The sequence below is a fragment of the Enhydra lutris genome, unplaced genomic scaffold (genome assembly GCF_002288905.1).
Source record: "Enhydra lutris kenyoni isolate GAN:26980312 unplaced genomic scaffold, ASM228890v2 scaffoldscaffold74, whole genome shotgun sequence".
NCBI lineage: Eukaryota > Metazoa > Chordata > Mammalia > Carnivora > Mustelidae > Enhydra > Enhydra lutris.
Window position 1 is genome coordinate 731,063 of NW_019154158.1, and position 25,661 is coordinate 756,723.

The window sequence follows — 25,661 nt, forward strand, 5'->3', positions numbered from 1 at the left end:
GAAGCTACGGATTGAATGAACTGGAATTAAGGGAGAGTCCTGGGCAGGAGATACAAATAAAAAGATACCAGTATGCAGAAAGTAAAAAGCTAGGGCATGGAAGGAAATCATCAAACAAAAGAGGACATTAAAGGACTAAGCATGGCAACACCCCGAAGAGGATGTTTTTAGATTTTCTGAGGAGATGCAGGCAGTGAAAACTTGTGCTGTGGAAGCCACATAAAAAGAAGTTATTTCTAGATGGAAAAGTAAATAAGTATAATTTTTGCTGGCAGGTTAAGAAAATGGAAGACTAAAATTACCATTAGATTTATCAACATGGAAGTAATTAGAGACCATCACAGACGCAGTGCCAAGGGAGTGGTAGGTTTGAATGTCTGATGTAGCAGGGTCAAGTGAGAATGGAAACAGTAAATGGCAGGCAGAAAGCAGGATGATCAAACTGAGATCTGCCAGATGCAGTTATAGATAATGACAGGCTAGGGTATAGCTGGGAAACTGATACCTGAAGTTGAATACAGATTAAGATCACTTGAGTTGAGAATGTCAAAGTATTAAGAGTGTGTGTAGATTTTTCCATATATGAGTCTGACTGTATTAGGCAGTTAATGAAAAGCTTAGAGGTAGAAAAATATTAATTCATATAATTATAACAAAATTTCTATTAAGAATATTTAATAATAAGGTTAAACAATTTAATAAATTTTATATAAACACAAAGCATTTTCTAGTAATTTTATAACAAAAATTATTTTTTCAGTATATCCTTAAAGAAAAAATTTTTAAAAACCCAAATTTTATTTCTTATTGGAATGTGTTCTACACTCAAATATGTCAATTTAATTCACTTCTTGCACGTCCTACCTTAAGGGGAAAAAAAAAAAAATATGTCAATTTAAGGAGAAAAATACTCAAAGCCAAGATATTTTGGCTCTGAATGAGGTAAATTATTTAGATCCTGCCTACGGCAACTATATCATAAGTCAGTGTAGGTAGCATTAGCTAAAAATGAGACATTTTATTAATTTGGCAAAAACAGAAAACAGGTGCTTCTATTTCTTAATTCTATTTTTATAACATATCTATGTTTTATGTACCTTATGTATTTGGATCATTTTTAATCACGATGAGATCATAAGGGAAAAATATACATCCCATACTTATTATCCCAATTTTTTATTATTTCAACACTCACTTCCTTCAGAAAAACAAAATCAGCCCAATTAACTTTTGCACAGATTGTATAAGGCAGCAACCAAGAGATGAGACTGTGTGGAGTTTAAATATGGACTCTCACGTAGAACCAGGGTGAACCTAAGTAAATATTTAAACTTCCTAAGCCTCAACTTCATCCCCTAACCAATGAGGATACAGTATTGTTGAGGTTTAAATAAGGAACTTCCTAAGAAGTGCCAAAAACATAGGAAGTATTCCACAATGGCTAAATACTATGATAATTGTAATCATGAAGTCTCTAAAATTCCCAGTTTAATTTTAATTTTTGCAAAACCTTTTGCTTAGAAAGCAAACTTGCTCTAATATAGTCAGACTTTTAAAAACTAAGACCTACAGTAAGAAATTGTGACCCAAAATACACATATGTGTTGCTATTTTCTATTTTGATATTTTTCATTCCATTTTTTTTTACTCCCAAAATATGTAATGGCCATCCAAAGTCTTGACAAACATTGCTCTAATTTAGTAAGAAATTTCAGCTGTATAAAAATTCAGTTAATTCACAATTTTAAGGCATATATTCAATGTATGTAGCTTTTTAAAATATTAGTAAATTTAACTATGCTGATTAAAATCTATGCGAATTATAAACTTTTTGAAGCAGAGATTCTTTATAAATTAACTATCCCCTTGACAAATTCTTACTTAGCACTTAATATGAGAACACCATAGGGCTTGTACTGAATTCAGAAATTAAACCAGCTGATCTTCATATAATGAGTTAAAAATATTATTCAGTGAACTAATATTCTAAATTAAGATTTTTGATTGTCTCATATTTATACATAATTTTTCTATAGAAATTAGCTAAGGAGAAAGGGAAATAACTTTTAAAATAACTAGAAAACATTACTGTATGAAGTGCTTTAAGAAGTAGCTTCTCATTTATATTCTAAATAGCTGAACATTTCAGACATTAGTTTTTTTATTTAACTTTAACAGATTACCCTTGTTGGATAGATGATTCTTATTGTGCATACTTTAATATCATGATTAGTGAAGTTTTATACATATTGAAAACTTTCAGTTTTTAGTGTGAAGCAATGTTTTATTTTCCTGAATATGTTCCACAAACCTAGAAATTCAAAAATTAAGTAATTGTATATATTAGTATAATAAAATGACATTTATACATGGAATTCTTAGTATTTTAAGCTTTCATTTTAGAAAGATGAATATACTAAAGTGCACTGCAAACTTATAAATGTTTTAGGTAAATAAAGAGGGGGAAAACAGAAATTCATACATAATATTCCATTTGGCAAAAACATGAGGATCAACCAAGTACTGGGTACTAAAGAATGATAATGTTATTTCATGAAAAATACAGGTTTATAAATATCTTCTGCTGTGAAATGGGTAAGTGGTAAAAGTCAAATATATTTGTGAAAGTCAAAAGTAAATATTCTTATTTACTTTCAACCAAAATATACTTAACAGTTAGTTTAAACAAAGAAAGCTATACATAAATTTGCTAATCTTTTTCTTGCTGAGAAGTTCTGCATTAACTGCTATGTCTCTACTGTCTGTTTACATTTTCCAACAACATCAATGTTATTACCCTAGTCTTATTTTACAATACCTTTATTTGAAAATAAGTAACTTTCATAATTTGAGTTATGATTTATCAAAAAATGCTGTAATTGTTATTAAATCCATGATCATTTATTTAAAAAACATCTCATTCACCATATTCTTGATCTTAAATTAAAATGTGGCTTTTTTTTTTTTTTTAAAGATTTTATTTATTTTATTTGACAGACAGAGATTACAAGTAGGCAGAGAGGCAGGCAGAGAGAGAGAGGAGGAAGCAGGCTCCCTGCTGAACATAGAGTCCGATGCGGGGCTCGATCCCAGGACCCCGGGATCATGACCTGAGCCGAGGGCAGAGGCTTTAACCCACCAAGCCACCCAGGTGCCCCCAAAATGTGGCTTTTAAATACAACAAATACAACAAAAACCCCACATTTTAATATGAACTTATATGTGCAGATACATAAATATATAGATATATGTAGATATAAATATACAGTGGGAGTTAGGTACAGTTGTATTTGTACCTACTCATTGTTAAAAAAGAAAAAAATCAATTTGTCATAAAAATGCTAAGCCTACTGCCTTATCTAAGAAGCTACTTAATTTGCATTTCAAGTCCAGAGAATAAATAGGAAAAAAGAAAATAAAAAGTTTGTCATTTTCCATGCTAAGAAGGGGAAACATTATTATTATTATTATTATTATTATTGATATCTATATTATATTACCTGAAAAATGTTTATTTAGTCAAGTTTTTATTTTTACTTACAGTTCTACTTTATGCCCAGGTTACAAACATATGTATTTTTTCAAATGCTCAATTAAAACAATAATTATTTGATTTTTGGGGGCACAAATAATAAACTCACCTAATAATGTATAGTAGATCTAGACATGATAAATAACTCAACTCTAGGCTAAGATATATTGCATCAAGGTTGGAAATCTGTAACGTTTTAAGTATAAACCATTAAAAATTAGTTATCATCCTAGTAGAATATAAGAAATAGAATAACAACTAAATTTCTGATAGCAGTGGTTCAACAAAGAGACAGGATCTTGTATTACCTATTGTGTCAGCTTTGCTAAATCTTCGAGTTACAACATTGTTCATGTTTCCATTTTCACAGAGCTTCAATTCTGTGAGATATACTTCCACTTTGCAGTGCTTTACAAACATACCCTGTTCAACCACCTAAAAATGAAAACAAATCAGTGTTAGCTGTAGCTCAATATTTTTCACTGTCTCTAATAGCAATATATTTCTCTAAAGAGGTTTTAGAAACTGCAGATCTCCAAAAAAATAACTATTAAAAACTGTCAATATGAAGTAAGAGATACTAGATAGTTGAAAAAGCCAGAAATATATTTGGAATATTTAAGAGAACATGAATAATCATATTAAACATTAACAGATAGTTTGGAAAGGCATTCTACCCATCTATGAAGATATTTTGGTATACTATAAATAATGAATACATTCAGTATTTATAATGAGAAAGTTTATTCCCAATGTAAATACAGCTCTGATTAATGATCCAGACCGACTCCTAGCTTTTATTACTTGATCTCAAGCAGAAAACGCTTAAAAATGATAAATTTTATAAAATTTCAGTTAGCAACAGCTAACTCTGTATGTTAAAATAATCTTTTAAAAGAACTCCAAATTACTGCGGCCAAAATATTCAGCAATGGCCTGTAAGTGATATGTTAGTTTTCCAACGTAAGATGACTTTCTTTGACCTTTAAATACACTCTTAGTAATTCTATGCAACGAAAGGGAAAAAAAAAAAAAAAGGTGCTAAACATGCAAGCAACAAAGCAGGAAAAGAGAAAATATGTATATATTAGGGTCACCTTTTAAGTAAGTATATTTCCTTTTGATCTTCTAAAGGTTAACTGTAGAATTTCAGTCATGAATACTGTTTCTGAAAATAGTAATCAGCTTGATACGTGATACATTAGACAAATATGGCTAAAGGGAGGCTCCAAGTAACTGCTGTAACTCACAAGCTTAGCATCAGTTCAGCAAAGGCCTTACAAATTTGTCTTTCACTTGCAGGGAAATTGTTTTAGCTCAAAAACTTCAAATGCAGTTTAGCCAATATTTAATTTCCAATCCAACACTAATTTTTATAATACTTTGTTATGTATAATATCTTAATTACACTTGTTATATTCACATTTCTAAAACAGGCAACAGCCTGTACCTCTCTAGATTTTAATTACTTTTATAAACTAATATATAAATTATCTCTTAACTAATGAAATTTGTTTTAAATCTCTTATGCTTATTTATTTTTGAGGTTAAGAATGTAGTAAAAGCTACCTTATCATTTAATTTTACAGGATTATGTGTAGCTATATTTAAGTAGAAAAACCAGAAATCAAATATTCTATCAATAAGAAATTTTTGCTCTGGGACTCAATATCTGAGTAAGAATCCTAAAATATATTAATACTAATCATTGGTAAGTTGCTAAAACTGAGGTGCCCACAGGCCTCATTTTTAGGAGGAAAAATAGAATGATCAACAGAGCAGGTAATGGCATAATAAAACAGGATAAAATAACAAAAAAGAAAATCCCTCATTATTATTTACATTGAGAAATATTTTTCTACATAAGCATAGCTTTTAAAAAATGAGGATTAATTTTCATAACACCAACAGATATTTTCCTGGAAAGAATCTAGTGATTTAGCTGTTAGTCTTTATAAACAATGAAAACAAAACACCAAGATTATTTCAAAATCCACTTTATTGGGTTTCAGGATTTTTCTCACCATTTTTCTTCTTCTCTCCAACAATATCTTATATTGTTAAAACCCTCATTATCAGTACTCAAAATACTATGTTCATAAGACATTTTTACTACTTCCAAAAGCAGTGTATTAAAAAAGCTGTTTTTTTTATTTTTAAGATTTTATTTATTTATTGGACAGACAGAGATCACAAGTAGGCAGACAGGGAAGCAGAGAGAAAGGGGGAAGCAGGCTCCCTGCTGAGCAGAGAGCCCGATGCAGGGCTCGATCTCAGAATCCTGGGATCATGACCTGAGCTGAAGGCAGAGGCCTTAACCCACTGAGCCACCCAGGTGACCCTAAAAAACTGTTTTTTTAAAGAAAATATGAGTTTGTCCTCCCTATTTTTATTTGAAAGAATCATACTATATGAATAATTAAAGCTTGAATACAGTAGCTCCATAGTAGAGAAAAATAACTAGCATATTTATGTATTAGTGTTATTATGTTTGTATGTAGATTATTTATTTACATAATATCTTCTTTATATTTGTTTATATAAAGTCTACTACCTTATTAAAAATGCACTAAAAATAATTTAAAATAATGGCTACAAAAACTGTGTAATAGGAAGAAATGAGATTATAAAATTATAGCAAGGTACAAAGTTATACTTACCTAATTATTATGACCATTAAAATACACATTTGAAATAAGACTGGAACATGAATATTCAGAAATAATAGTTATGTTTCAGAATTAGAGGTGACTGCCAAACTATTTTTTTCTAAGTGAATTATGTTATATTATTATAAACAAAGAGCAAGCATAAGATGAAATTTGGCTTCCTGTCCAAAATGTAAAGCTTATGGCTAAATAAAAATAGTCCCATAAACTAACAGCCACAATGAAGGTAAAATCTCTTTACTAAATTAGTGAGGGAAATACAAGTTTACACTGAATTGAAATAAATACAATTTGTTCATTTTGCTGTGAATATTAGAGAGCATTTTGTACAAAGTCATGAAATATATTGATAAATTTCATGTACTCTTTAAATTGTCATATGAGGGGCATCTGGGTGGCTCACTCATTAAGCATCTGCCTTCGGCTCAGGTAGTGATCCCAGCGCCATGGGATTGAGCCCTGCATCGGGCTCCCTGCTCGGCAGGAAGCCTGCTTCTCCCTCTCCCCCTGCTTGTGTTCCCTCTCTAGCTGTGTATCTGTCAAATAAGTAAATAAAATCTTTAAAAATAAAATAAAATAAATGGGCATATGAAAGTTTCACAGAAACTTTCCTTAATTCCAAGTGCTTACTTCTCCCCCTTTGGAAACAAAGTTATTTCTAAAGAAATCTGGTACTCTAGAATGGTTTGATGACATGGCCTAATGGGACACATTTACTATTTTTGAGGAGTTAGCAACATTCGTTTTTGTAGTGCTTACTGAGTACTACGCTTACTAGTGGTAAAAAATAGACAAGTAGAGAAGTATAAATAAATTCTACATGTAGTATTTCATCCACAAATATTTCAGGATATATTTCTTCAAAAACAAGGACTCAGAAACCACAATACCACATCACACCTAACAAAAGTAAAACTAATCCCTTAATATCAAATATCCAGTCAATATTCAAATTGTCCCCATCTCATTTTTATTGAATCAGGATCCAAATAAAGCCCATGCAGCACAACTGACTGATAAATCTCCAAAATATAATTTAACTGAAAAGTTCACCATCTATCTTTTTATTCTTGCAATTTTTAGTAAGACTACTTCATAGATGGTGAGATATATTCTAAATAAGATACAAATAATATTATTTGTGATGTAGGTAGGCGTTAACTAACCAGGGCCAAGATAAGGGATGGGCCAACTACGACCCACAGGCTACATTTGACTTGTATTATTTTTGTAAATAACATTTTACTAGAACAGACTCAAGCCCATTCATTTATATATCATTTATGGCTGCACCCAAAACAGCAGAGATAAACAGTTTCCACAGAGACTATCCTGGCTCATAAATATTCACTATCTGGCCCTTTACAGAAAAAATTTGATGACCCCCGTCCCCCAGCCCTAGGCATTATTTTATTTTTGATCAGTCTTGCCAGGACTCAAGTTTATTTTACTTATCTAACTTCACTGTTTTTTTAATCAACTTTGTTCATTTAATATAGATTTTTTTCTACTTTATTAATGTCTATTTTTATTATTTCTCGATTAGCTTAATTTCCTTTTCTTCTCTCAACTTCTTGAGACAATAGATTTTGACTTTCTTTTCTAATATATACATTTAAGCTATTGCACTCATTATAAGAGTGGCTTTAGTCATTCTTTCACATTGTACTGTTATTATCACTCAGTTAAAAATGTTTAATTTTACTTTGTATTTCTTCTTTGACCTAAGGATTACTTTGGAAGTATATTATTCCACGTCTAGAGAGCTAGGAGACAATCTTGTTACCTTTTTGTTAATGACTTCTCAATTCCACTGGAGACAGAAAATACACTGAATAACTTCTATCATTAGAAATATAGTGGAATTTGCTTGAGAGCCCAGCAAATGGTCAATTTTGGTAAAAATTCCACTTAAGAAGAATTTGTATTCTGCATTTACTAAGTGCAATGCATGTCAGTTAGGTCATGCTGCCTAATCATGTTGTTCAAATCCGCTTCCAAGCTCAATCATGTGGCAGTCCTCAGATCCTCTCCAGATGCTGGCAGAGAACTCTGCTCCTCATCATGTGAGTGCCTCTATAGGCTGCCTGCATGGCAATATGGCTTCACTCAAAGCAACTGATCTGAGAGAGAAAGAGAGAGCATGCACGCAAGAGAGTGCAAAAGAGCACTTCCCACCAACATCTTTTAGAGACTAATCCCAGAAGAAACATATTATTACTCCACCATATTTTCCTGGTCACAGAGACTAACTCTGGTACAATGTAGGAGATTACACAAGAATTTGAATACCAGGAGGTGGTGATCACTGCGGAATATTTTGAGGATGGCTACTACAGTTCACTCTCTGGCTCCCAACAAGTCACCGTCCCTCCCTGCAACATGTAAAATACATTCACTCCCTGCAAAGCCCCCACTAATATCATCCCATTATAATATCAACTCCAAGTTCAGAAACTTGTCATTTATATCTGATCCAGGCACAGATAAGGATCCTTGGGTATAGTTTCTTAAGCATTTGAGTACAGTTCCTCTTTATAATTCTGTGAACTACAAGATAAGATAAGCCCCAAATATAGCCAAAATAAAATGGTGGGACATGCAGAAAATAATTTTTTAGATATTCCTGTTCAAAGGGGTATGGGGGTAAGAGGAACAAAGGAGGCAATGGTCCACAAACATTCTGAAATCCACCTGGGCAAATACTTAAAGTTCCTTGATTAGGGCTTATTCTGCCATTACCTAAAAACAAGTCTTCAACAACACTTGATTCTGGTTCTGGGTCATACGATTTTCATGAAAATTAGCACATGTTTGCAATTAGTAAATTCTTAGTCTGACTCCTGCTTTCTGTAGAAGTCTAGGAGACACTTTGATTTTACACTGTCTCTGTAGTCCAAGACGGTAGTGGTTCTTAAAAACATCGTTAAGTCTCCAGTGGATCTCACTGGAGTCTCATTCCATTACACAAAAGGCAGATCCTCAAATGCCCTCTAGATATGTCCTATCTTGGGTTTATGCTGAGAAGACTGAAGGGCAATGCTCTTAAGCTTCTTAGAAGCCCTACTGTTCTTAGAAGCCACATATTGAAAGGAAGTGCAAAGTATACCTGAAATCCTTTAAAGGGCCTTTTGTCTGAACACTATTGTGAGGCACTATCTTTGATTTTTCTGAGGTCTTAAAGAATTTTACAGTCATATCCCCGTGGCTTTAACTTTTGGTTAAAGTTGAGAGTGCCTTGAGTTTCATCTTTCCTTGGGAACATATCATAGTTTCAGCATTGTCATCTGTCATCTGGAGAGGCCAGAAATCCTCAAAACACTAGTAGGTCTTGGCTCCTTTTTTGCAGCCCTTTCTTTAGCTTCTCTCTCCCTTCTCTCATCTGATTATGTGCAGCACAAGAAAACCAGGCAGTTCTGGCAGATGATTCAGTTCATCAGGTACAGTTTTTCATCTTTCAGTTTACTGCAGTTGACATGTTGCTAAACTTTCTACTACCTTATAACAAAGACCACCTTCCTCTGGGTTCCGATAAGATTTTCTTCACTTTCCTGTAAGTCCTCCTCAAAGTCTAAAATTCTACTAGCAATTTATTCAAGGCACCTCAGGCTTTCATTAATACTCTTACAGGTTCTTACAACTTCTGCTCCCTGCCTGGTTCTACCACCACAGTTCAAATTTTGTTAAGGCAGCACACTACTTCCAGGTACCAAAATTAGTTATCAGTTTTCTACTGCTGCCTAATAAATCACCCCCAAACCCAGGAAATTAACAGAGTAAACATTATTTCACACAGTTTCTGAGGGTCAAGAATCTGGAGCAGCTTAGCTGGGTTATTCTGGCTTGGGGTCTTTTGAAAGACTACTGTCAAGCTGTGGGCTGGGGTTTCAATGATCTGAAAGCTGCATGAAACTAGAGGATTCACTTCCAAGGTCACTCATATGGTTGTTAGCAGGCTCCCATTTCTCACTACTGGTCAAAAGTCTTAGTTCCTTACCATATGAGCCCTGCCACAGGCTGCCTGAATATGCAGCTGAATTCCCCAGATTGAGAATTGAGAGAGAGCAAGAGGGTGTGTGCACCCAAGTGCGAGCCAAGGTGTCTTTTATAGTCTGATTTTTTCTATTTTAATGAGGTACAACTGACATATAATATATTAGTTTCAGGTGTAAAACATAATGATTCAATATTTATCTATGTTGTGAAAATTGATCACCACAATAAGTTAACGTCCATCATCCTAGGACAAAATTTTTTATTGTGATGAGAACTTTTAAGATCTCTTACTCTCAATAACTTTCAAAAATGCAATACAGTATTATTAACTATAGTCGCCATGCTATATATTTACATCCCCATGATTTACCTATTTTATAACAGGAAGTTTATACCTTTTGACTCCCTCGACCCTAAAAGCTAATCTTCAAAGTGATACACATGCTGTAACTTCTGCTGTATGTTGCTGGCCACAGGGGACTACCCAAGGATGAGGATATAAGGAGGAGCTCATTGGAGGTTACCTAGGAGACTACTATCTTAACTTATATGCAAATATCACATATTTTAAATTTATGCATATACTCATCCCAATTAAGAAATAACTATCATTTTAAATAGCCTGACTTAACATTTATTTGTAATATTTACTGTTGTCAATCTACATTTTCTCTTGTCTCCAAGCTGCCATACGGAATAATTTCCTTCCATTCTAAAGATTGTTTTGTTTTTCCTTTAGCACAGTTCTGCTAGTAACAAACTCTGTCAATTTGTTTATCTGAAAATAACTTTTCCACCACCTGAAGGATACAGCATTCTGAATGCACAGTTATTTTTCTTTCATCATGTTGAAGATGGTTGGTTATTTTTCAGCTTTCATTTCTCTTGAGAATTCGTTTGTTTATTATTACTTTGAAGGTAACAGACTTTTTTTTGGGCTACTATTAGGAATATATATATTTTTTTGCCTTTGCTTGGTTTTGTTTGTATTTTTTTGTTGTTGTTAGCATGGGTTTCACAGCATTTCTTAATTCTATATAGCATGTCACCTTTCATCAGTTTTAGAAAATTCTCAGCTATTAACTCCAGTGTTACTTCTACTCTATTTTGACTTCCCTCTCCTTCTAAGAGCCCACTTATGTGTATGTTAAAATTATGCCTTGTGCTCCAAGTGTATTTGCTTATTTCTGTACATTCCATCCTTCAGTCTCTTTAAGTTTTAATCTGTATACTTTCTACTGATGTTATTTAGTTTATAAATTTTCTCTTTGGTTCTATTTAGTGTTTTAATTAAACACTGAATATTTACTTCTTAATTTTTTCAAATTATTTTTAGAATTACAGAATTATATTTGGATCTTAATAGTTTTGGAATAATATTTGTTCTTAACAGTTTTGTCCTTCAACTATCTTATTTTTTTTAAACATAATAAAGAACAGTATTTTGAAGTTTCTGTCTAACTCCACTATCTGGATTCCTTATGGTCTGTTTCTACTATCTATTGTTTTTCTTAGATTTTGGTTCCACTGTATTTCTTGTTCATGTATGTTTATTTTTGCCTTTTTTGTTGTTGTTTTAACTGAGTGTCTGACATTATAAGTGAAACGTTTTAGAGATGATTCAAGGCACAGAGAGATGGTTAACTACTTTGTTTCTACATCACATCTACTAATCCTAAATTCCTCAATTCAGAGATTAGTTAAAATTCCAAGCTGGGCTTCAGACCCTAAAAAAATAGTAATTCTTTTTTTTTTTTTTTTAAAGATTTTATTTATTTGTTAGAGAGAGAGAGAGCATGCGCACAGGCAGACAGAGTGGTAGGCAGAGGCAGAGGGAGAAGCAGGCTCCCCGCTGAGCAAGGAGCCCGATGTGGGACTCGATCCCAGGACGCTGGGATCATGACCTGAGCCGAAGGCAGCCGCTTAACCAACTGAGCCACCCAGGCGTCCTAAAAAAAATAGTAATTCTTTAAGTAAATTTCATTGTCATAGGAGTCACATGGGGGCGAAATAGAGGTGGAAATTCCCAGACTTACTAATTTAATTTTGGAGGAAGACATCTTAAAAAGAACCCCAGATAATTTTACGCACACTAAAGCTTAAATATTATCTTACAGGTTGAATAATTCCAAACTATCTTATTACAAATATATGGATGACCTCTTAACAGAGAAACTTTTTTTCTCTCTGTGTGAAGTTTTCATGATTTATATTTATTTATCTACTTATTTCAATTTGCTATTGGACACAGATTTTAAGAAATTCCAACATGGCCTCTTTCAAAAAGTAATGCCAATGAAGTTGTTGGTTGTACTTCAAATACTAGTACTGTATAATATGCTACCTTTATTAAGAAAAAAAAAAGTACATCATTAAGGTTAAAGTAATACAGGTTAGCATATTTGAAGATATTCCAAGCATAGATTTTCTTTTATCCCAGGAATAAAGTTCTTCTTCTAAACAGTTTTAGAGCTAAACACTCAATCCTTTAATTGAGCAATAGGTTATTTTATATGTATAAGGCTAGCATTTCTAAAAGACAGAAATCCTAATTTTGAAGTGGCTATAAGAGAAGGCTGAGTGAAGTTAAGGGTCAAAACTAAAATGAACTAGGGCGACTACGTGGCTCAGTTGGTTAAGCATCTGCCTTCAGCTCAGGTCATGATCCCAGGGTTCTGGGATCAAGTCCCACATTAGGCTCCCTACTCAGCAGGGAGTCTTCTTCTCCCTCTCCCTCTGCCCTTCCCCCCTGCTCGTGTTCTCTCTCTCAAATAAAAAAATAAAATAAAATAAAAACTGAACTAAATCAAAGGTACACTCACATTCTATTTAGAAAACAGAACTGAATTCTATCCCTAAACCATCAATACATACATACAAATCATTTATATAACTAGTCTGTAGCAACAGTTCCAAATAAATCCATGTATGGTTTGGTCTACTAGAGGTTTGTACCCTGTGTTACATAATTTGACTTTTTAATTGTTTCTGTGTGGAAAAACCAACACAGATAAATAATTATATGCTCAGAGATCCTGGTCCCCAAACCCTTCCTTCTTTCCCTTTCCCTGCCTGATACAATTAACAAATACTTATGTAAGACTGACAGATCTATTTTAAACACTTAGTGTTCTGCTATGATGATAACATCCTCACTTTCATAAATGACTTTTTAGTTCCAAAAAGTAAAGATAATGGATCATTTTTAATGTTTCTAGACTATTATTGTAAAACTTGCAGTACAGTGGTTAAGAAAAGAGGTTGCCTGAGTTTCTAAATTGATGTGACTTTCTCTACCTCTGTCCTCATTTCCTCATCTACATGAAGATAATAATACCTACCCTATAGAGATTCCTGTGAGGACTAAATTAATAATAATGTATAATCTGCTTCTAACAGTGGCTAGCAAATAGTATATCCTCTATAGGTATTAGCTATTGTTATTATACAATATAAAAGTAACATTTTGATGGTCTTTTTCTCTTAGATATTTGATGAGGATTCATGTCATTAAATTATAACAATAAAATATGACTGTTCAATAAAAATATTTTTATTCACTAATTCTAAATATGTACCTTTCGTGCTATTGGTTCCTGACCTTCCATCAAAGTGTACCAGCTGACAAGTTTATTCCAGCCCTCAGTTGGCAATAGTATGTAATCTAATTCATCAATAAGATGTTCCTTAAGTGACTGGGCATCACCATCTGCAAAAGAAAAAAGTAAACCCAATAAATAAAAAGAAACAACAGTTCATGAAATACTTTAGTGTAAATATCATAAATTACTTAAACTCACAGAGACTAATTTAAGTATTTAAATGAGGCCTAAAGAAAGCTCTGAAGAAGTTCACATATAAATCTACATATTCCAAAATAAACTGTTGCTTTAAAAAAGATTCAATGTGTACCAGTAGTCAATGAACAGTATTTAAAGACATAATTTTTTATTAAGCTCTTAAAATAACAAGGGATCTGAAAGAAGAGTGTTTCCCGAATATTTAAAGTAGGAGATCCCTCACATGGTAACAGTGGTCATTCTAGTACTAGCTGATGAAAGAAATTCAGGCACAAACTGATAACTTTTTACAATGACTCCAAAGTACATGGGCTGGGAACCATGATGGAAATCACAAAAGGGCATCCTGTGAAACAAATTATTCCAGAAGGCCCATGATCTAGATTTCTCCCAAAATCTAAAGTGGAGGAAGTTGTTCAGATGTGGTTCTAATTCTATGAACATTTTCAAAATTCTGGTTAAACTAAAAATCTAGTGCAGGGCAGGCCAGAGATCTAGAAGCAATACCATGAGTTATACCTAAATGACAATCCTAATCTGAGATTCCGTTATTATCTTTACCTGAATTTCCAAAGTACAGAAAGAGATAGTTAATTGAGTTATATACAACATAAAGATTTTCTCAATTTGAGCCAGTCTTAAATTATTTAACATGAGAAGCAAAATTGTTCTCAGTAGCATCTCAAAAATGAGAGCCCACTATTTTTTTTTTTAAAGATTTTATTCATGGGGCGCCTGGGTGGCTCAGTGGGTTAAAGCCTCTGCCTTCGGCTTGGGTCATGGTCTCAGGGTCCTGGGATCCAGCCCCACATCGGGCTCTCTGCTCAGCGGGGAGCCTGCTTCCTCCTCTCTCTCCGCCTGCCTCTCTGCCTACTTATAATCTCTGTAAAATAAATAAATGAAATCTTAAAAAAATTTTTTTAAAGATTTTATTCATTTATTTACAGACAGAGATCACAAGTAGGCAGAGAGAGAGAGGGGGAAGCAGGCTCCCCACTGAGCAGAGAGCCCGATATGGGGCTCGATCCCAGGACCCTGAGATCACGACCCGAGCCAAAGGCAGAGGCTTTAACCCACTGAGCCACCCAGGTGTCCCGAGAGCCCACTACTCTTAATTAGACGTAACAATACAAATCAAGAAGCATGGAAAATTCTGAAAGGATTGAGAGAAAGTTATTTATTCCATCTAGGATCAATCAACGGGTCAGAGAATTACACTAAACTTTTTTTTTTTTTTTTTAAGGTTTTATTTACTCATTTGAGAGAGAAAGAGAGAGAGAGACAGAGAAAGCACAAGCAGGGGGAGAGGCAGAGGAAGAGGGGGAAGCAGACTCCCTCCTGAGCTGGGAGCCCAACATAGGGCTCAATCCCAGAACCTGGAGATTATGACCTGAGCTGAAAGCAGATGTTTAACTATCTGGGCTACCTAGGTGCCCTGAATTACACTAAACTTTGAGAAAACTTTCATATAGAGCAGAAGTGATAAAACTCTGAATTGTATAACACAAACTTCAATAGCCGATACATTCTAAGGATTAATTTTTAAGTTCAGTTTTTTAAAATCTTAGTTGTAATTTTAAAATCTTGTTGGGGAAACTGATAATTTGGAACATATTTTTAGAGCCTGCTGAAGGTGAAAGAAACTTACATATTCTAAACCCCTATATGCATCATATTCTGTGAGACATATTATAGTAAACAACCATGTTATCTCAGTCAGTTCTCAAACAATCCTTAAGCTAGGTATCTCCATTTTAGATTGGAAAATACTTTTAGAGAAACTGAGTAACTTGTCCAGGATCATATATGCAGAAAGTTGCAGGTACTCTGAAAAGTGTTACTAGAAAACACTGCTATCTCAGGTGACTTTTCAAAACAACATTGAGGTAAATATCTCCAAATTAATTAGTAAGCAGATTCAGGTATTGATTAACCTGCCGAAGGTTACACATAGAGAAGATCATAGAAACTGGATTCAAATACAAATTGGTTTACTCTAACATCCACTTTCTTCCTACTATTAACAGACTACCTTGAAGAAAACTTAGGAAAAGAAAGAAGAGTCTAAAAATTAAGACTTTTACGTTGTCTTCCACAGTTTGAGAGTTTGGGTAAAAGACTTTATTATATATGAGAATCCAATAGTAATTTTATATCTAATGGCAAAATAAAACAATCAATTTATTTTTAAGGGACGAGAATACCCCTAAGCTAAACACAAAAGAGCTCCTATTTGTTACTTCTGCGCTTAATGATATATAATTGATACAGAATAAACTGCACATATTTAAAGTAACAGAACAATGCAAGTGTGAAACCATCACCACAACCAAAATGATATATTCATCCCCATTCAAAGGTTTCCTAGTAGTCCTTTGTAATCTCTCCTTTTTGTCTATCCAGGTCTCCTGTCCTATCCCCAGAAAATCACTGTATTGTGCAACTATAGACTAGTGTGCATTTTGTAGAATTATATATGAAAATTATGTCTGGGGGCGCCTGGGTGGCTCAGTGGGTTAAGCCGCTGCCTTCGGCTCAGGTCATGATCCCAGGTCCTGGGTTCAAGCCCCACATCGGGCTTTCTGCTCAGCAGGGAGCCTGCTTCCTCCTCTCTCTCTGCCTGCCTCTCTGCCTACTTGTGATTTCTCTCTGTCAAATAAATAAATAAAATCTTTAAAAAAAAAAAAAAAAGAAAATTATGTCTGGATGAATGGATAAAGAAGATGGGATACACACATACACACACAGAGAAAATCAGGCAACCATCAAAAAACTTAAATCTTGTTATTTGCAATGACATGGATGGAACTAGAGGGTATTATATTAAGCAAAAAAGTCAATCAGAGAAAGACAATTATACGATCTCACTGATATGTGTAATTTAAGAAACAAAGGCCCATAGGGGAAGAGAGAAGAAATAAAACAAGATGAAACCAGAGAGGGAGACAAACCATAAAGACTCAATCATAGGAAACAAACAGAGGGTTTCTGGAAAGGAGGTGGGTGGAGGGATGAGGTAACTGGGTGATGGACATTAAGAAGAGCATGTGAGGTAATGAGCACCAGTATTATATAAGACTGATGAATCACAGGCCTGTACTTCTGAAACCAATAATACATTATGTTAATTAATTGAATTTAAATAATGTTTAAAAAAATTTTTAAATAAAATCCAATTTGTCCAAAAAAATTGTGTCTGTTTTCTATTACTACAGGCATTTTCTTGGGTCTTATATAAAAATTAGATGTACTCTTTTTGTTTGGCTTCCTTTACACTGCATAATCATCTTGAAAGTCATTGTTTTTATGTATCAACACTTCATTCCTTTCAACTGCTGTGTAGGATTCCATTATATGAATAGACTATATTTGCTTATCCATTGAGCTATTGATGGGCATTTGGGGTTGCTTCCAATTTTCTCTATTACAAATAACATGGCTATAAACATTTATGTATAATTATTCGTGTATGGATATACATTCTCATTTCTTTTGGGTAAACATGCAGGAGTGGAATAACTGGCTCCTACAGTAAACTCATGTTTATCTTTTTTTTTTTTTTTTTAATATTTTATTTTTATTTATTTGTCAGAGAGAGAGAGAGGGAGAGAGAGCAAGCACAGGCAGACAGAATGGCAGGCAGAGGGAGAAGCAGGCTCCCTGATGAGCAAGGAGCCCAATGTGGGACTCGATCCCAGGACACTGGGATCATGACCTGAGCCGAAGGCAGCTGCTTAACCAACTGAGCCACCCAGGCGTCCCGCATGTTTATCTTTTTGAGAAATTTCCTGATTATTTCATTTCCAAAACCAGTGTATGAAAGTGCCACTTGTTTCACATCCTTGTCAACACTTGATGTTGGTCATTCTTTTAAATTTTAATCATTTTGATATACAAGAGTGGTACTTCATTATGGTTTTAAGCCTCATTTCTTTAATGACTAATGATGCTGAGTATCTTTGCAGTTATGCAGTTTTAAAAATTCCATTTTCTTTGGTGAAGCATCTGTTCAAATCTTTTGTCTACATTTTCCACTACATTTTATGTTATCTTAATATAGTTTTGAGAATTCTTTATTCGGCATACAAGTCTTTTATCAACTAGGTGATCTGCAAATATTTCCCCCACACTGTGGTTTTTCTTTTTTTTGTTTTGTTTTGTTTTTTAAAGATTTTATTTATTTATTTGACAGAGAGAGAGATACACAGTGAGAGAAGGAACACAGCAGGGGGAGTGAGAGATGGAGAAGCAGGCTTCCCACCAAGCAGGGAGCCCAACACGGGGATCGATCACAGGACTCCAGGATCATGACCTGAGCTGAAGGTAGATGCTTAATGACTGAGCTACCCAGGTGCCTCATCTTCTTGTTTTTTTTTTTTAAATAATTTTTGGGGGGCACCTGGGTGGCTCAGTGGGTTGGGCCACTGCCTTCGGCTTGGGTCATTGTCTCAGGGTCCTGGGATCGAGCCCCACATTGGGCTCTCTGTTCGGTGGGGAGCCTGCTTCCCCCTCTCTCTACCTGCTGCTCTGCCTACTTGTGATCTCTCTCTCTCTGTGTCAAATAAATAAAATCTTTAAAAATAGTAATAATCATAATTTTTTATTATGTTATGTTAGTCACCATACAGTGTATCATTAGTTTTTGATGTAGTGTCCATGATTCATTGTTTAAGTATAACACCCAGTGCTCCATGCAATACATGTCCTCCTTAATACCCATCACCAGGCCAACCCATTCCCCAGCACCCCCTCCCCTCTAAAGCCTTCAGTTTGTTTCTTGGAGCCCACAGTCTCTCATGGTTCTTCTCCCCCTTTGATTCCCCCCTTCATTTTTCCTTTCCTTCTCCTAAGGTCCTCCATGCTATTCCTTATGTTTCACATATAAGTGAAACCATATGATAATTGACTTTCTCTGTTTGACTTATTTCACTTAGCAAACCCCCTCCAATTCCATCCATGTTGATGCAAATGTTGGGTATTCATACTTTATGATGGCTGAGTAATATTCCATTGTATATACAGATCCCATCTTCTTTATCCATTTATCTGTTGAAGGGCATCTCGGCTCCTTCCACATTTTGGCTACTGTAGACATTCTGCTATGAACACGGATGCATATGGCCTTTCTTTCACTACATCTGTATCTTTGGGGTAAATACCCAGTAGTGCAATTGCTGGGTCATGGGGTAGCTCTATTTTAAACTCTGTCTCTTCACAGATGACATGATACTTTATTTGGAAAACCCAAAAGACTCCACCCCCAAATTACTAGAACTCATACACCAACTGAGTAATGTGGCAGGATACAAAATCAATGCACAGAAATCAGCTGCCTTCCTATACACTAGAAAAGTAACTGTAGGGGCGCCTGGGTGGCTCAGTGGGTTAAAGCCTCTCCCTTCGGCTCAGGTCATGATCCCAGGATCTTGGGATCGAGCCCCGCATCGGGCTCTCCGCTTAGCGGGGAGCCTGCTTCCTCCTCTCTCTCTGCCTGCCTCTCTGCCTACTTGTGATCTCTGTCAAATAAATAAATAAAATCTTAAAAAAAAAAAAAAGAAAAAAGAAAAGTAACTGTAGAGAAATCAGAGATCGATTTCAATTACAACAGCACTTAAAACCTTAGGATACCTTGGAATAAACCTAACCAAAGAGGTAAAGGATCTATACCCTAGAAACTACAGAACACTTATGAAGGAAATTGAAGAAGACACAAAAGGTGGAAAAAAATTCCATGCTCATGGATCAGAAGAATAAACATTGTTAAAATGTCTATGCTGTCCAGAGCAATCTATAACTTCAACACCATCCCAATCAAAATACCAATGGCATTTTTCAAAATACCCTAAACAAACAATCCTAAAATTTGTATGGAACCAGAAAAGACCCATGGAAATGTTGAAAAAGAAAAACAAAGCCAGGGGGGCATCACATTGCCTGATTTCAAGTTGTATTACAAAGCTGTGATCACCAAGACAGCATGGTACTGGCACAAAAACAGACAGATAGATCAATGGAAATGAATAGAGAGCCCAGATATGGATCCTCAACGCTATGGTCAACTAATCTTCGACAAAGCAAGAAAAAAATATCCAATGGAAAAAAGACAGTCTCTTCAATAAATGGTGCTGGGAAAATTGGGACAGCTATATATAGAAGAATGAAACTTGACCATTCTCTTACACCATACACAAAGATAAACTCCAAGTGGATGAGAGACCTTAATTCAAGTGAAACAGGAATCCATCAAAATCCTAGAGGAGAACACAGGCAGTAACCTTTTCGACAATGGCCACAGCAACTTCTTCCATCACATGTCTCCAAAGGCAAGAGAAACAAAAGTGAAAATGAACTTTGGGACTTCATCAAGATACAAAGCTTCTGCACAGCAAAGGAAACAGTCAACAAAACTAAGAGGCAGCCCATGGAATGGGGGAAGATATTTGCAAATGACACTACAGAAAAAGGCTGGTATTCAAGATCTGTAAAGAACTTCTCAAACTCAACACCCAAAAAGCAAATAAGCAAGTCAAAAATTGGGCAGAAGACATGAATAGATACTTCTCCAAAAAGAGGTACAAACGGCTAACAGACACATGAAAAAAATGTTCAATATCATTAGCCATCAGGGAAATTCAAATTAAAACCACAGAGATACCACCTTCCATAAGGCAGAATGGCAAGAATTGACAAGACAAGAAACAACAAATGTTGGAGAGGTTGTAGGGAAAGGGGAACCCTTTTGCACTGTTGGTGGGAATGCACATTGGTATAGCCACTTTGGAAAACAGTGAGGAGATTCTTCAAAAAATGTTTTTTAATTCTTTTAACAGTATCATTTATTACTGATCAAACAGTTAGTGGCAAAAAGTTCATTCTTTTATCAATTGTGCTTTTTATATCACATTTAAGAAATCTTCTTAACACAATGTTACAAAGATTTTTCACCCATTTTTTTCCTATAAGTTCTATAGTTTATATGATCTGTTTTGAGTTTACTTTGTATATGATGCCAAATATGAATCAAAATTCAGTCTGGGTGGTTTTTTGTTTTGGTTTGGTTTTTGGGTTTTTTTGTTTTGGCAAACAGATACCTAATGCTCAAGCAGCATTTATTTAAAAGACTATCCTCTCCCTACTGAAATCCTCTTATATCTTTGTCTAAAATCAATTGAACACATATATGTGGATCAACTTTTGGATTCTCTAATCTGTTCAGTTGATCCTTACCTCACACTATATACAAATATTAACTTAAAAATGATCCAAGTCATAAACGTAACAGCTAAAGCCATAAAACTCTTAGAAGAAAACATAGGTATAAATCTTGTATGACCTTGGATTAGGTGATACATTCTGACATAACTACAAGTAACCAAAGAAAAAATATAAATTGGACTTAGAATTAAAAACTTCTGTGCTTCAAAGATACCATCAAGAAAGTGAAAGACGATCTATAGAATGGGAGATAATTTTTGGAAATCATATATTAGATAAGGGGTTAGTATCCAGAACATATAAATAACATTTGAAACATAAGAATACAAAGACAAGTAGTCCAATTAAAAAGAACAGGATCAGAATAGACATTTCTCCAAAAAAATATATGTAAACAGCACAGATAAGATACTTAACATCATTAATCACTAGGGAGACACAAATCAAACTGACAATGAGATACCATTTCATATGCAATAGGATGGCTATAATAAAAGGACAGACAATGTGTTGGCAAGGATAGAAAGAAATTGGGAACCTTCATATACTGCTGGTGAAAACGTAAAAATTCTGCAACTATTTTGGAAAACAGACTAACAATTCCTTAAGTAGTTTAATATAGAGTTACTATCTAACCTAGTAATTGTACATCTAAGTACGTACTCATGAGAAATGAAAATATGTAACTACACAATAATTTGTATGTGAAAATGTTCACAGCATCATTAGCCAGAAAGTGAAAACTCAAATGTCCATCAGCTGATGAATGGATAAACTAAATGTGGTATATCCATACAATGGAAAATTATTCATCCATAAAAAGGAATGAAGTACTGCTACATGGATGACACCGAGAACTCTATATTAGGTGAAAGAACTCAAATGTTAAAGGCTATATACTATATGATCTCATTTAGATGAAATGTCCAAAATAAGTAAATCCAGAGATAGAAAGTAGGTAAGTGCTTGCTGAGGGTTGGGGGTTTTAAGAGGGAATAAGGGGTGACTGCTAATGGGTACAAAGTTTCTTTCCAGTGTGATGAAAATATTGTGGAATTAGATGGTGGTGATGACTGTATAACTGTGAATATACTCAAAACCACTTAATCATACAATTTAAAAGGATAAATTTCATGATAGGTAAATTCAATCTCAATTTTTTAGACACCTACTAGAAATGTAATTTGGAACTGTGTTGAATCTATAGTTTGGGGGGGGAAATTTAATGATATAGAGTCTTTGGATGTACCTACAGGATCTCTTATTATTTAGGTTTTAATTTATCCATATTTTGTATTTTTTTGATGTTACTACAAAATGTTTTTTTAAAATTTCTATTCATGTTAGCTCGCTGTTAGCATATAAAAATACAGTTAGGTTTTTAAATAATGATCTTATATCCCATAAACCAATCTCATTTATTAGTCCGTAGGAACTTTTTAAAAAATATTTTATTTATTTATTTGAAAGAGAATGTGAGAGTGAGCGAGAGCACAAACGGGGTTGGAGCAGAAAGAGTGGCAGAATCAGCCCCGTTCAATAGGGAGCCTGACACAGGCTCATGATCTGATCATGACCTGAGCCAAAGCAGATACTTAGCTGACTAAGCCACCCAGGTGCCCCTACCAGCTTTTTTTTCTCTTCTGTATATTCAATCTAATTTTCTATGTGATCATAGCTGTCTATGACTAAAGCAGACTTATCACTTCTTCCTATACAATATGTATGCTTTTTATCTCTTCTTTCGCCTTACTGCATTGGGCAGGGCACCTCCAGTAATGCCAGCTGAAGAGCTGAGTGGACACCCTTGTCTTTTCCATGTCACCTGTAGGTGTTTCACAGATGCCCATTATGAGGACGAGGATGTTTCTTTCTATTTTACTCTTTTATCTTACATGATATGTTATCTTTTAAATACATATTTCTATATAACATATATATCCTTTTCATTGTTGGACTTGATTTACTAAACTTCTGCTCAGACAAGATACTGGCCTAGTGTTTTCTTGAAATGTCTCTAAGATTTTGGTATCAAGGTAATGATGGTTTCAAAGCATGAGTGGGGAAATACTATCTCCCAATTTTATTGAAGAGTTTTGTAAAATAGGTATTATTTCTCCCTTAACTATTTGGTGGAATTCACCAGTGGCACTATTTGGATCTGATGTTTTCTTTGGGAAAAATGTGAAACAATTTCTGCACTTGATACAGGGCTATTCAGGTAATCTATTCTTCTGGAATGAGCTTTGGTAGTTTTCATCTTTTTCATCTAGTTTGTTGAGTTTAATGGCATAAGTTTCACAATATTCCTTTATTGTCCTTTTAATATTTGTGGATTCCGTACTGATACTACATCTCTTATGTTCCTGATATTGGTAATTGTGTCTTTCCTTTTTCTTGTAATCAAACTAGATATGTATCAATTTTATTATTTTCACAAAGAATCAGCTTATTTTTTCTTTTTTATAATTGACACATCATATTACATTTGTTTTGAGAAGACAAGCTTTTGGGTTCATTGATTTTCGCTATTTTTCTCTTCTCTAATTTCTGTTCTGAACTTATTTTTCTTCTTTCCTTTCTTCTGTTTACTTTAGGTTTTATTTGTTCCTTCTTATTTCTTAAAAACCAACACCACTGATTTGAGACTCTCACTTTATTTATATGCTCAGATATTATATAATTATATATTAATACAGCCAATTCAGCTTTCTTTTGATTAGTTTTGGCACATGTATTACTTTTCTGTTTGCTGCATAAAAAACTAATGTAGGGCTGAAAACAATACCTTTTTTTTTTTTTTTAAGATGTATTTATTTATTTTGAGAGACAGAGAGTAGTGGGAGGGCAAAGGGAGAGGGAAAGAATGTCTTAAGCAGACTCTGCTGAGTGCAGGAGCCTAACATGGGGCTTGATCTCACAACCCTGAGATCACAACCTGAGGTGAAACCTAGAGTCAGATGCTTAGCCAACTATTAAGTTGAAAACAATACTTATTTACAATCTCACAATTTTGTGGGTTACAAGTTCCGGTGGGCTCAACTGGATCCTCTATTTAGGGCTCATAAGGCAGAAATTGAGATGTTAGACGGGGTGATCCCCTATCTAAAAATTCTGTGGGAAGAATCTGCTTCTAAGTCTATTCAGATTGCTGGCAGAATTCAGTTTTTCATGGTGGCGGGTCTGAGGTGGTCTGTTTCCTTGCTGGCTTGGGCAATGTCTCTCTCTTTTCCTAGAGGATGCCAGCCTTCCTAGTCACATGGCCTCTTCCATTTTCATAGCAAAAATGATGCACTAAGCACTTCTCATGCTTTAAATCTCTGACTTCTCCCACCAGCTAGAAAACAGTCTGCTTTTAAAGGGCATTTGTTGTTAGATTAAAACCACTGGGACAGGACGCCTGGGTGGCTCAGTCTGCCTTTGGCTCAGGTCATGATCCCGGGGTCCTGGGATGGAGCCCTGCATCGGGCTTCCTGCTCAGTGGGAAACCTGCTTCTCCTCCTCCCACTCCCCCTGCTTGTGTTCCCTCTCTTGCTATCTCTCTCTGTGACAAATAAATAAATAAAATCTTAAAAAAAAAAAACAAAACACTGGGATACTCTCCCTCTGCCATACAACATTAATAATAATGGGAATGATATCTAATCCTATTCGCAGGCTCTTACCATATTCAAAGGGAGAGATGATTATGTAAGAAGTCAGTAGGAGTCAGTCTAGAATTCTGCTTAACATAACATAGCACACCTTTTTCAATTTCTTTTAATCCATTTGGATCTTTATATTAAAAGGGGCACTTTCTTACATACAGTGCATAGTTATGTCTTTTTTTTTTTTTAAAGATTTTATTCATTTGGGGCGCCTGGGTGGCTCAGTGGGTTGAGCCGCTGCCTTCGGCTCAGGTCATGATCCCAGGGTCCTGGGATCGAGCCCCGCATCGGGCTCTCTGCTCAGCGGGGAGCCTGCTTCCTCCTCTCTCTCTGCCTGCCTCTCTGCCTACTTGTGATCTCTGTCAAATAAATAAATAAAATCTTAAAAAAAAAGATTTTATTTATTAATTTGACAGAGACACAGCGAGAGAGGGAACACAAGCAGGGGGAGTGGAAGAGGCAGAAGCAGGCATCCCGCTGAGCTAGGAGCCCGATGATTCGGGGCTCGATCCCAGGAGACTGGGATCATGACCTGAACAGAAGGCAGCCGCTTAAGGGCCTGAGCCACCCAGGTGCCCCTAAAATCTTTTTTTTAAGATTTTATTTATTACGGGGCGCCTGGGTGGCTCAGTGGATTAAACCTCTGCTTTCAGCTTGGGTCGTGATCTCAGGGTCCTGGGATCGAGCCCCACATCGGGCTCTCTGCTCAGCGGGGAGCCTGCTTCCTCCTCTCTCTCTGCCTGCCTCTCTGCCTGCTTGTGATCTCTGTCTGTCAAATAAATAAATAAAATCTTTAAAAAAA

At 35.0% G+C, this 25,661-nt stretch overlaps 1 protein-coding gene across 4 annotated transcripts in view; it reads right to left on the reverse strand.

The window, feature by feature from the left end:
- LOC111160148 (ubiquitin specific peptidase 15) overlaps nucleotides 1–25,661 on the reverse strand; it is a 118,531-nt gene that overhangs the window by 71,772 nt on the left and 21,098 nt on the right. For all 4 annotated transcript variants that reach the window (XR_002641457.1, XM_022523015.1, XM_022523014.1 and 1 more), the window contains exons 3-4: nucleotides 13,776–13,906; nucleotides 3,841–3,967 (exon numbers count right to left, since the gene is read on the reverse strand). Coding sequence is in view for 3 of the 4 variants with exons in the window: in XM_022523015.1 (XP_022378723.1) it covers nucleotides 3,841–3,967; nucleotides 13,776–13,906 (258 nt within the window). In the remaining variant the exon portion in view is untranslated. The remainder of the gene's footprint in view (nucleotides 1–3,840; nucleotides 3,968–13,775; nucleotides 13,907–25,661) is intronic.